At 36.3% G+C, this 12508-nt stretch overlaps 1 protein-coding gene across 3 annotated transcripts in view; it reads left to right on the top strand.

Moving 5' to 3' along the window:
* ATRNL1 (attractin like 1) overlaps positions 1 to 12508 on the top strand; it is a 428690-nt gene that overhangs the window by 28567 nt on the left and 387615 nt on the right. For all 3 annotated transcript variants that reach the window (XM_059476726.1, XM_059476727.1, XM_059476728.1), the window contains exons 2-4: positions 9040 to 9123; positions 11071 to 11184; positions 11661 to 11789. In XM_059476726.1, coding sequence (XP_059332709.1) covers positions 9040 to 9123; positions 11071 to 11184; positions 11661 to 11789 — 327 coding nt within the window. The remainder of the gene's footprint in view (positions 1 to 9039; positions 9124 to 11070; positions 11185 to 11660; positions 11790 to 12508) is intronic.

The following is a 12508-nucleotide window of genomic DNA, read 5'->3' as shown; positions in this document are numbered from 1 at the left end:
TCTTATAAAATACATATAAATGGCTCAGTATATAAATATATACATACATCTGTTTAAAGTTTATCCACAAATGGATAAAAATTCATAAATAACTTTATCCTTCACTCATGTTAATCCTGTGATTAGATCAAAACCTGTAGCCAATCTTACTTTAATGTACACACTACTGAGATTGAATTCTATTTAAAGTAAGGGAAGTAGGTGGAACAAGAGACCCCCTTGGCTTAACTGTGAGCTTCTGAGTCTGCTGAAATGAGAACTGTACCAGAGATGGAAAAGCAGAGAAACACCTAGTGAGGAGTACAGGGGCATTTCCAGGCTGTGTAGAGATGCAGTCAGGAAAGCAGAAGCTCAGCTTCAATTGAAATTGATCAGAGGTATTGAAAACTAAAAGAAAAATGTTCTTCAGGTTCTTCAGGCAGAAACAAAGCACAACATTGCCTGTTGTTAAACAGCAGAGGTGAATTAGTCACCAACAATGTGAGAAGACAGAGATTCTCAGCACTTGGTTCACATCTCTCTTTGCTGGTGCTTTGAGCCCCAGGCCCTGGGAGAGAAAATCCAGGGTGATGCAAACACAGACCCACTGTCAGTGAAGGAAATGGTGTGGGAACTATTACAGGAATTTGACCCCTATAAATCAGTGGGCCCTGACAAAATCCACCTGAGGCTGAGCAGAAAGCTGGTTCATATTGGAAAAAGGCTCCACATTTACAGCACACCACAACAGTTCATGTTGTGAGGCTGCTCTGTCACCTCTGAGAAGTTGTGGAGATTGGGGGATGTTCCAGAAGAGTGGAAGAAAGCTCATGACAACTCCATCTACAAGGAGGGCTGAAAGGAGGGTCCAGGAAATTATAGACCCATCAGTGTTACTTTTGTTTTTGGGAAACTTGGAATGGAATGAATTCTCCTGGGGCTATTACAAGTCAGATGAAGAACATGAGTGGGAAAAGTCAGCAGAGATTCACCAAGGTCAGAATGTGCTTGATGCCCTGATTGCTTTCTATGACAAAGTAACCTGCTTGTCAATGTGGGCTGAGACATTGTCTACCTCAGTTTCTCCAGGGCTTTGGATATGGGTTCCCACACCCTCCTGGTACAGAAGTGGATTTGTTGGGGTCTGGACAAGGGATCTGTGCAGTGAGTGAGGAGTTTTCTGCCTGGTCATGTGTAAGAGCTCCTGTCACAAGTGGGATCTCCCTGGGCTCAATATTGGGCCCAACAAGAGGAGATCTGGAAGATGAACTGTACCCTGACAGAGTTTAGAGATATTAACAGAATAATGCCAGAGCATACACTTAGCCACTTTTGGAAATGGAGGTTGCCTTGTGGAAAATAAAGCCTAGAAAAGAAAAATCTCTTGCTGTTAAAGGAACCTAAAGTATAACCTATTTCTGTTTGTTTTCAGCAAGAGGAATAACATAAGGATAATGTGTTACTCTGAGTGATCTTAAATAACATAAGGGTGATCTTAAAGTAACACAGTCTATGAAGGTACAGAATTTTCTAAATGAAATAATAACATTGTTAATGTGGTAGGGAAAAGTAAGTAATAGGACCACTTCAGTCAGGTGGAATGTGTTCTTTTTTTTTTTTTTTTTAATTAATTTCTTCATTATCTTGGCAACATTTAGCCATAAAAATAATTCTTGGCTGAAGTGAACATTGTAAAATGTTAGAGCAGTGGGGTGTCTCCTTGCTTCCTGGCAGATTCTTTCTGAATTCCTGTTTGCTTCTAATAGCAACTATCTGCATACAGGAGAAACCTTTGGGATTACTGTTAATATTCTTGTGAATCAGGACTGAATTGTCAGAACTTTGAATATTTCAAACCTTGCTATTTTTTTTTGAGAAAATTAGTAAGTATGACAGAAAATAGAGTGCAAGAAGTCAAGCTAGTGGATTGGGTTGGTGGTCTGTCTCTTACTCAAAACATGAATTATTTTTATACAGCTTTTTGACCTCTGGGATTTTATATGTGGAGTAGCATTTACAGCCATACTTAGATGAGAGAGTGATATAGAGTATTATATAACGTTTTGGTTTTGTATCAAATGCCAACTTGATTTTCTATCAATTTTTAATTTAAGCATGGTGCCAGGCCTATTTATAGGCAGAATTTTGGATGCCATCTATGCACTAGCCTGAGCATTTCTAATAGAATATGTGCTTGTCTCATATGATTTTGTCCAACCATGATATTAAAATAGGAAATATGAAATGTCTGTAGTATTCCAGACAAGAGAGGTGAAGCTACATTTCTTTCACTTCATTTCTTTTCACTAAGTTTTTTCCAGGTCAGTGGAGGATATCGTGCTATTTGCAGTATCTTTTAAAAGGCACTGATCTCTAAGCTGAGATGGAGAACCACTGCCACCTGGAAAATGTTGGCAAGATTTGAGCTGTTAATTGGTGTAGTGGTTCTGTAGAAAACATGGAGCTTGCTGTTGAACTCTGTAGATTGACTCAACTCCACTCCATTTTATAGGAGGTTTTCATAAATATTATGTGTAAATCCATCTATGTGTAACACTAAGTAGCATAAAAAGTTTTTATTGTTTACTTGTGAATGTTTTGGGGGTAGGTGACACAGTTCTTAGTAGTGGTGCATTTCTTTGTTTAGATTCAGGCAATCAACATTTGGATTGGATTTTTTAGATAGTTATGGTTTATACTCACATATTTTAGGAGTATATATGCATCTAATCTAAAGAAAGATCTGAAGACAAACGTCAGGATGGATTTTTTCAAGCTCCATTCTACTTTCAGTAGAATTGTTTTCTCCCTTTTTGTATCAAGCTTTTAAATGAAATATTCCTCTCGTTTGTGCAGTGGGAGAGATTACTGTGCCTGTTATTCACCTTATCTCTTGGACTATTCATCTGTAATTCTCTGAATCATTTTTGTCCAAAAAACTTGAAATGGATCATTCTGACATGTGCTATTACTGGAAACTAAAGGAGAAAATTTCTTTTCATGAAGGAAAAGTAGAAAGCTCTTTTTTCATGACTACTTTTCTTTGGACTTAATATTTAGAACTGTCAGGTGGAAGAAAACTTTACTTTAGTGCCCCTTACACAGTGCTGGTGTCTGGCAACTGCTTCGTTTTGGCCAACACAAAAAATGGTGCCATGTTGTAATGGCTTGAATGACTTGCATTATAGTATAGAAAATTAATGCAACTGTCAGGGTGGAGACCATGGGTGCAGAGGACTTTTACTTTTTGCTAGTACTGCCTTTATGCTAGTGGTATGCTGTGCTTTGTAAGGTGAATGAATAATGAATAAGAATACTTAGAAGCTGTTGATGTAGTTGAGTAATAGATAAAAGGGCTGTTATGAAAGGTGCAGGAGTTTTTATGAAGACCTTTATCACAAATATACACAAACAGAATTTTTTCTGTTCTTGTGCAGCTCATTGCTGTTGGAGTAGGGTTCCTCACTATGCAGTGTGACCAGAAGTTACAATCTTTTAGGTAAACACTTGTATCAGAGAAAGAAAACTAGGTTTTCCTACTGAGCAAGTGATTATAAATGAAATTTTCCATGCAGCAATTTCCAGCTGATGTGAGCTGCATTGATCCCATACAATCCAGCCTGATAGGGGCAGAATTGGATTTGAATTTCTACACTTGAGCGGGTGTGATGAACCTCAGTAAGGGGAACTGCAGTAATATCATTTAGTTCCTCCTGTGGAGGAAGGTGGCAATCTTGGGCAATTACTGGTTGTACACAAATCAGCATAAAAGCAGTTCTTCTACTACTTGCATTCAGGAGAACTGGATTAAGAACATTATGTATAATAAATAATTCTCTGGTTGCTCTGCTGGTCAGACTACAGCTGGAGAAGTAGGTACCATTTTGAGGTGCAGATGACATGGAAAAATTCTAGAAGAAGGAAGTCTAGAAAGTTACTCATGCTAGATTAAATTGCTTTATTCCTCTTTTCAAAAGAAAGACGAAGAGTTTTACCTGATTCCCAGGTCTATGTTCAGGAAATATGTGTGAGAAAAAAAGGTGAATTAGATGTTCAGAAATACTTTCTAATAATAAGTCATTACTGAAATAGATTGTCTAGGAAGGTTGTAGACTTCTATCATTGGAATTATTAAAATCAGGTTAGACAACTGAAAAAAGATTTCAGTATAATCTGAATTATAATAATATTATAATGCAGTTGGGATAGGTGTTAGGACATGTTGTAACTCAAATGGCAATTTAAGGTAAAACAATAAGCCAAGTACCACTTTGTGAGCAGCTAGAAGAAAATTCTTGAGTAGTTAATGCAGTATTTTCACATTTTATTTTAAAATAGAATAAATATTACATTTAATATTATAATACTAATTTTATCTTCTGCATCTGATTTGTTTATTGTGTCTTCTATTGCTGTGCCCACATTTCAAGTCACTTTGTGGATTCCCTCATAGTCACATATTCAAATATCCTATTCTAAACAAGCTGTCCTGGTCTGTGCTCTGTGAGTTTATATAATGTTGTGCAGCCTAAGCAAGGGAACAGATTTCATTTATGTAATTGAAAATGCATTGCATAAGTAAGATGCCATAAAAGTTTGGACTTTGAAAGCAAAGCAACATCTACTCCTATACAGAATCCTTTGTTGTTTTGGGACTATTGCAAAAATGCACTATAGAACAGCAGCCTTTTTCAGAAACAGAACACATGCCAGAATTAACCTTAATTCAATGTTTTGCACCAATCAAGAGTTTATATTCCTCCTAATTTAGTTGGGGTTTTTAGTTGTGTGCTTTTTTTTCAACATAAGTGTTAAGCGTCTTGAAATACAGGGTATCTCCTCTTGGGGAAAAATTGTTTACATGTTCTAATCTTGATTTTAATTTCCTGGGATTTTTGGATTGTTTTGGAGCATGGCTTTGTTTAAAATAATGTAGAAAGATGGACTCAGGATGAACTGAATTAATCATGAGGGTTTTCACTTTTGCAAGAGAAACTACTACTTGGTCAATGAATAAACTGAAACCTCTCTAAGAGCAGGCCTGTGATTACTTAGCATGTGAGAAGTTGTCATGAGTGTCCTTTGTGTTTCTAAATATAAATTCTTCTATTACTGCTAAGCAGTATGTAACAAGTAGAGGAGTGTGATTGGCATATGCAAATATTTCCTTAATGTATTGAATATTTATTCCTCTTCATTAGTCATTGAAGAAAATTAGAGCTACAGTATGTTCAGTACATCCTTTTTTCATATGTGAAAAAAAACCCCCAGCAGCAAGTTATACAATGAATGTAAAAATGCAGGAAAATCAAGTGCAAATTCTTTGAATTTTTGTTAGGTGCTAGTCAATACTTTAGGCCTGGAAGAGAAAAATCTGCCTTTGTGGGTTTTTCAGACCATACTGTTTTTCAGATATTCCTTTGAAAAAATACTGGAAAACCTTCTTAGTCTGTCATTCAATGTTGTAGTATGAGAAATGGCCTCTTGATCACTTCTGCATTTCTTTCTCACTGATTCAGGCTTGCACTGTCAGGTGGTTGGATTTTTTTCCCCTTCTTTATTAATATATTCAGCTGATCTCAGATCTGTGCAGTCTCTTTCCCTGCTGTAAATGTTAGACACAAGATCTCAACTAGAAAGGTTGCCAGTACTTCTATTTATGAAGAACTTGATCTTTTAACTTTGAAGCACATTTATTGATTTTTATTTCTTTTTAATAAAACATATTTTCATAAGAGATGAAAAGGAGATGGAGCAAAATTTTTCAGCAGTGGAGAGAATGACTCTTGACTGACACACCAGTACTGATATTGAGATGGATCTGTGAAGCAAAATGTGCTCTATATTGTATATTTAGAAACATCTGAAGTAGGAATTGCACAGTAATCCCAACATTTCCTAAAATAATCAATACAATTTCAACATTTCTTAAAATTATCAGTAGAATTTCAACATTTCTTAAAATTATCAGTGACACTAAGTAATATAGAAATAAATGAATTTTTTAATAACTATTTAATAGTGCATATTTGTTATATTATGAATATAGCTTATGCTTTTTCTCCTAAAGCACTGATATTATAAATCAGACCTCTGTCCATCTACCAGCAGTTTTGTGGATCTTCATGTTCTGGTGGTGACAGAAAATGGCCAATAACTTTTCTGGCTTAAATTAGTGCCCCTCTCTAAAAGATTTGGTGGTATTATTTTTTGCAGGAGGATGCAGGAGATGACAAGACTGTGTTTTTCACAGCTCTATAAATATTACAGCAGGAAGGGCCATTTTAATAACCTGCTCTGACGTCTTATGTATTGCAGGCGTAGATTTCATCTGACTGCTCCTTCACTTTGGACCAATCATTTCTGCCTGAAGTAGAATGTACTTTTTTCCTTGAAATGCATCAGTCTTGGTTTAAAGTCTCTGCAGTGGTAAATATTGCCACTGTACATTCTTTATGTGCCATAATTTTATAGCAGTGGTAATATTCCAGGTGAATGTAGACATCCCTTTGGTTGCCCTGTGTTGGCTTTAGGCCTTGCATTTCTGGTGTGTCTGTCTGCTAGGTGAAACCCTGAGGTGTCACATATTTCATGGAATCTGTTGCTGACTGATTACCTTGGTGACTGATCTGTCACTGGTGCTTCTGAATGCTTTTAAATGTGCAGCATGCTGACGTCTTTCTGTTGTTTGGTAGATCTGTTTTACAGTATACTGAGATGGGAAATGTTCTCTTGGCATGCACCCTCTAATTCTTTATAGGCTTTGATTATAACCCTACTAACTAGGAAAAAAATATTGTTGAGAACATTATGAAAGCTGATGTGCAATTTCAAATGACAGTGCACAGCATCAGCTGCTCCCCTGTGTGTTCTGTTTAGGAGGTTGGAGTGTGGGTGGGATTAACCTGGGGTGCCTGGCAGGTCACACAAATGGTTCTGGCTTCCTCTCATCACTGGGGCTTTCTCAGTGGTGAGCAAGGAGCGGGGTGCAGTGCAGGCACCTCTGTGACTCGTGAGCGCACAGTCAGGGTGACTCATCTGGATTGTGGCTATTTGACAGAATCACTGGTGGCCACAGAGGAAAACTGCTGAAATACCTGGCTTCATATGAAAGAGAATATTGCCCTTGGTTGAGCAAGGGGTTACCTGAAAGTGGTACTGCTTATCTTTGTGAGTTATGGGATTTGGTATTTGATAACACTTGGAAAGAAAAATAATACAGAAAAATTCTTGGTATGACTCAAGAAACTTACAGTAATTTCCATCTGTCTTGCTATGTATTTATTTTAAATAGAACAAGCCCTTATCTTACCATTTTCTGCAAACATTACTGCCGAGTAATGCTGTGCTCTTATTTATTTACTTTTTTTTTCCAACAAAGTGAAATGTCTGTTTCAAAGGCTATCTACTCTTCCAAAAGAAACTGCTTATCAAAAAATTACCATCCTAGGAGACAAGGGAAATTGTTTGTACTTTACTAGTACCAAAGGGCTGATCTAACAAAAACAACTCTTGTAAGTCACCTCCATTGCACTGTACAACCACTAAGAAGGCAATGGTCATGACTGCAAATGAGTACTTCTGATGTTTCATACTTCTGCCAGGAAAATCTATGTTCTGTGGATAGCTAAATAAGACTTTACTTCTATATATAAATCATATGACAGCACTGAAATTATTTTGATTGGAATATTATGTATTATTGCCTTTTATTTAAAAAAAGCACACAAAACAGATGAAAGTTTTTCTTATTTAGTGATAGTTATTCTTAATTATTTTCTTTCTACAATATAGTGAAAGAAATAAGTGTTTCTGAGGATGTTTTTGTATTTGTTGTTATTTGTTATTAAAGAGTGAGATGATCTGTTTTCCCAGTGGAGTAAGGCCACTGGAGATGTGTGTTAAGGCCTGAACATAATCATAAAGGATGCAGAAAGTAGAATGGATTAGTGAAGATACAATGTGCTGAAGGTACCAGGCTCTTTTAGAAAGCTTTTATGTTAATAGATTATTGAATTTCATCTGCTGTTTTATCACTGCATAGATTAATACAAAGTAATAAATATGAATGGGTGAAAAAGATTCTCTTACTTGCATAAAAAGAATTTCTATATGTGATGAATATTGAGCTATTAACACTCAAAAAAGTTACAGCAGATATTTCTGTTTCAAATGTCAGAATGGTAGTTGTTGAAAGAGCAAATAAAATCTTAAATGGGAATAGAGAATAAAATGGAAATAATATTGCTACTGTAATAATATGCTACTGTACAGATTCATGGTTCACTTGCATCTTGGATACAATGTGCTGATCTCTGTTGCATCTCAGCAGGCTCTAGGAGAATACAAAAGATTTATTACAGGCAGTGAGCAAGGAATTCTCAGGTTGGAAAAGGGGCAGAGGAGGGAAAGAAGGGAAATAAACCACAGATCATTACATTCTGAGTGGTATAAAGCATGAACCCAGAGGCACAGCTGTGGACTGAAACTGTCCCTGAGCTGCAAGTCATTGAGGGTGGTGTGATGCTGTGTGGAGAATCTGCAGGGGTTCATCCTGCTGGGTAATCACTGGGGAGCACTGTGCAGAGACAGGGTACTGAGTGGGCATAACAGAGCAGCAGGCTGCCAGATGTGCTTATTCAAATTCATATCTTAATTTGTCTTGATCTAGGAGAGTTTTCCTATGGCTGGTGTTGTCTAATTTTAGAAGTAAGTCGTAAGGCAATGGCAAAGCAAATAAGCAAAGCAAACAAAGATGCTCTTAAACAAACCCCCCTTACATTGGCTTGGATCCATTTCGTGTAAAGGATAATTTAAATTATTTGCTACTGAGCTAGAAAGAATACAAGTGAATGCCTGGGGGAAGAAAGCAAATCAATGATATTAAAAGAATTAGAATTCAAGTTTTTGTGAGTACAAATTGTGTGATGAGGAATATGAAGAGAGACTTGACTTTTCCCTACCCCAATTTTCTTTTCATCAAGAAAGAATCTATTGGCATGTCGATGATTCATGTTCTGTTGTCTCTGGTGTATTACAGCCCTGTTTTTCCTCTTGTAGGTTAACAGAACCTTCTGGATATTTAACAGATGGACCTATAAATTACAAATATAAAACTAAATGCACGTGGTTAATTGAAGGATAGTAAGTATCTATTTTCATAGCCTAAATTTTCTAAACAGTTTGGTACTATGTGTTCAAGAGATCAAAAGAACTCCTGACATAGAGATTGCATGAGGGTGTAATATGAACAGTTTGGTGTTTTGTTACTTTGCTTTGGTTTTGTTTAAGTTTTATATAGGATTTAAAAAAGAAGGTATTAGGATTGTCAGGATTGCTTAGAGTTGGCCAAATTCCATTTCCATTCAAATTGCTGGCAAAAATTAGGCTGACATTGATATATGGCTGGTGCTGCAGGCCCTCAAAACCCCGTGATAAATTTGTTGCATGTTTGAGTACCTTTGCATAAGTTCCAAAAGTAGTTACAGAATCCCTTTATTTAACTCATTACCTGACTTATCTTATTTAACTCATATCAGTGATAAATCAGCAATGGCCTCAAGTACAGAATGCTTATTCAGTTTTGTGTTCCTCAAAAGTTAGTGCTTCTATAAAGTATTTTCTTTTGCATTCTACAGTTCCTCATGTACTTAGTTTTGAATTAGTTTTATGCCTACAGTTTAGGTTCCTCATGCCTGTTGCTAATTTTCCAGTTTATGCAGCACAGAAACTCACAGACATGCCTGAAGAAATAATGAGACACATAAATTAGTGTGGCTAAGTGTTAATGGCACAAACTGGTTACATTTCAGGATGATTCCAGCCCCCCAGGATATGGGTTAGGTTTTTGCTGACTCTAGTTCACAATTCTAGAAGAAAATGAACTCCTTCTGTACTTCCATGTTGTTATAATCTCAATTACCTTGGATATCTGCTCCACTGCTGCAGTTCAGAAATGATGTGTCTGATCTGACTTTGGTCTGCTTATATGCAGACAGTAATTTAAACAAAACAGCAGTGAAGTTGTGAGTGTTTGCAAAATAATTTAAATTTTATTATCTAGAAGACCAAGCTATAACTGAATATGTGTCTGACCTAGCTAGGCTTCTCTTTTTGCTCAGGAATATTTGTACTGCATTGCACTAAAGTGGAAACACACCTCAGCCCCTCGGGCAAACTCTGCTTTGAAGCTGTTCCCCACTTCATTCCTCCTGCTCTCAGGAGATGGCAGAGTGGGGAGCTGGAGGAATCAATGTGCTGCACAGTCTGGGGAGGAGTGAGGCAACCAAATGTCAGCACACAAGGAATTCACATATGTGTACAATACTGAGTCTTAAAAAATGAACAAAGAGCTTTCTCCAAAGGATCTGTCACAAAACCCCACATGTTTTCCAAACTGACAAATTTTACTTAAGCCTGTCTACAGAGAGAATTACCAAGAAAATAATCATTATGTTTCATGGAATACATACACACACACACACACATATATATATGTATGTATGAATGTCTGGTAATTCTGTGATATGTAAAAATTCCCCTTTCAAAAAGTTTACAGATCCATTTGGACCTCAGCCAAAATGTCACTAGTGACATTTCCCACATGTTGGCAGAGGGTAGGAGGCAGGTACTTGCACTAATACTGGTTGAATTTTAGATTTGTGTTTTAAGATTTTTATTTGCAATAGTTAGTGTAATACTGGGAAGAGGATGTGTAGGTGATTTTATCTTGAAGGATTCTTTAAAGTTCATACTCCTGACATTGTAAAGTAAATTTAGTGTATTAAAATGAGATATTTTAATTGCTCTAAATTTGTGGTTCTGAACATTGATAAAATCCAGTGAAGTTACACTTCTCATTAACTATAGGGATTATTAGCTGTGGACTGAATATGTTATTTTAAAATTTTCTAAGATAAAGGGAAATATTTTCTTGCCCTGGCTTTTGTTATTTAACACTTTGTTAAAACATTTTGAGTAGTAATTAAATATTTCAGAGTTACATTGGCATGATCAATTCTACTGTGAGCTCTTGATCTTATGATCTCAGTAATTCTGTAAATATGTTACATCAATGTTCTTTTTTTTCAGCCCAAATGCAATACTAAGATTAAGATTTAATCACTTTGCCACAGAATGTAGCTGGGACCATATGTATGTATATGATGGAGATTCTATATATGCACCTTTAATAGCTGTATTTAGGTGAGTGTATTTACTAATATTACTGTCCATGTAGTCATGTATGGACATTTTCAGTTATTGGGGGGAATAGTAACATTAGAGGCTTTAATATGTTTGTTAGAGTGCTTTCTTATCATAATATTATGGGAACATGTATGTAAATTTGTATTGGAATGCATTCCAAAATGTTAAAGTTTTGGTTAGATAATCATAGTGGAAACCCATTTTTTGGTACTTACTGCTGGCATTGAATGGAATGTTAATGCTTACACACAGACACTTTCCTGAAAACCCCTGACTTACCTTGCACATACATGGACAAGTTTTACATACCTTGTATACCTTTTATTAAAAAAAGTTTTAAAATTATATTTATGAGTAATCTTGTTTATATAGTTAACCAGCAGAATACCAAACTCCCTGTTTCCTTTTTTTTTTTTTTTTCCCTAAATATACCAAAGATTGCTTAAAAACATTTTTCTCCTTCTCTTTTCCAGTGGTCTGATAGTCCCTGAAGTGCGTGGAAATGAAACTGTTCCTGAGGTGGTTACTACATCTGGCTATGCATTGCTACACTTCTTTAGTGATGCTGCTTATAACCTAACAGGATTTAACATTTTTTATTCGTAAGTAGTTTTGTACTAAGTAATTACCTTTGTTTTTTTCAATAGCATAAATGATACTCAGTGGTAAGTATCCAAAACCAGGGAGCTGGGCTTGTAATAAGTTATTAAGGTATGAGTTAGGGGAAAAAAACTCCTAGAGACAGAGTATGGTTTTTTGGAGTGAAGTCACATGGCCATTCCCAGAGTATGTTTTTCCTGTGCCATATGGAACTAGAATGTATCCCCTCCAGTGTTTATCCAACACATATAGTTGTCATATGGACTAGAAGGGAGATTATATCTGCTGTCATATAAATTCCCTTCTCTTGAACTGGGATCATCTGTTGCTTGATTTCTCTTGCTGAATATACTATGGATTTTGAAACCTTCCAAACAGTTCCACTTGTATTTTTGTGCCAGCCACAAAGATTTTATTCCATTCTTTTCCTCTTCTTGGGTATTTCCCATCCTGTTTTCCATCTCAATCTACACTGCCTTTGTAGATCTTATCTGCACTGTGTGTCTTTTAGTTTCTGTGATGTCAAAGTCTAATCTGATATGACCATGATTGCTTCATCTAGCAGACCTGAGCCTTTTCCTTTTTATATGCACCAGTTGTTTGCAGCTTCTTTCTCCTTAGGGATGTTCATGTGACACAATGCAACATCTCTTTCTATTGCCTGCCTTGGCTCAAGAGGAAATTGCTTGGTCCTGTTGGACCTATTTTTTCATGTGAGTTT

This window comes from Ammospiza nelsoni, chromosome 8, assembly GCF_027579445.1.
Source record: "Ammospiza nelsoni isolate bAmmNel1 chromosome 8, bAmmNel1.pri, whole genome shotgun sequence".
Lineage (NCBI taxonomy): Eukaryota > Metazoa > Chordata > Aves > Passeriformes > Passerellidae > Ammospiza > Ammospiza nelsoni.
This window is presented reverse-complemented; position numbering and strand designations above follow the sequence as displayed.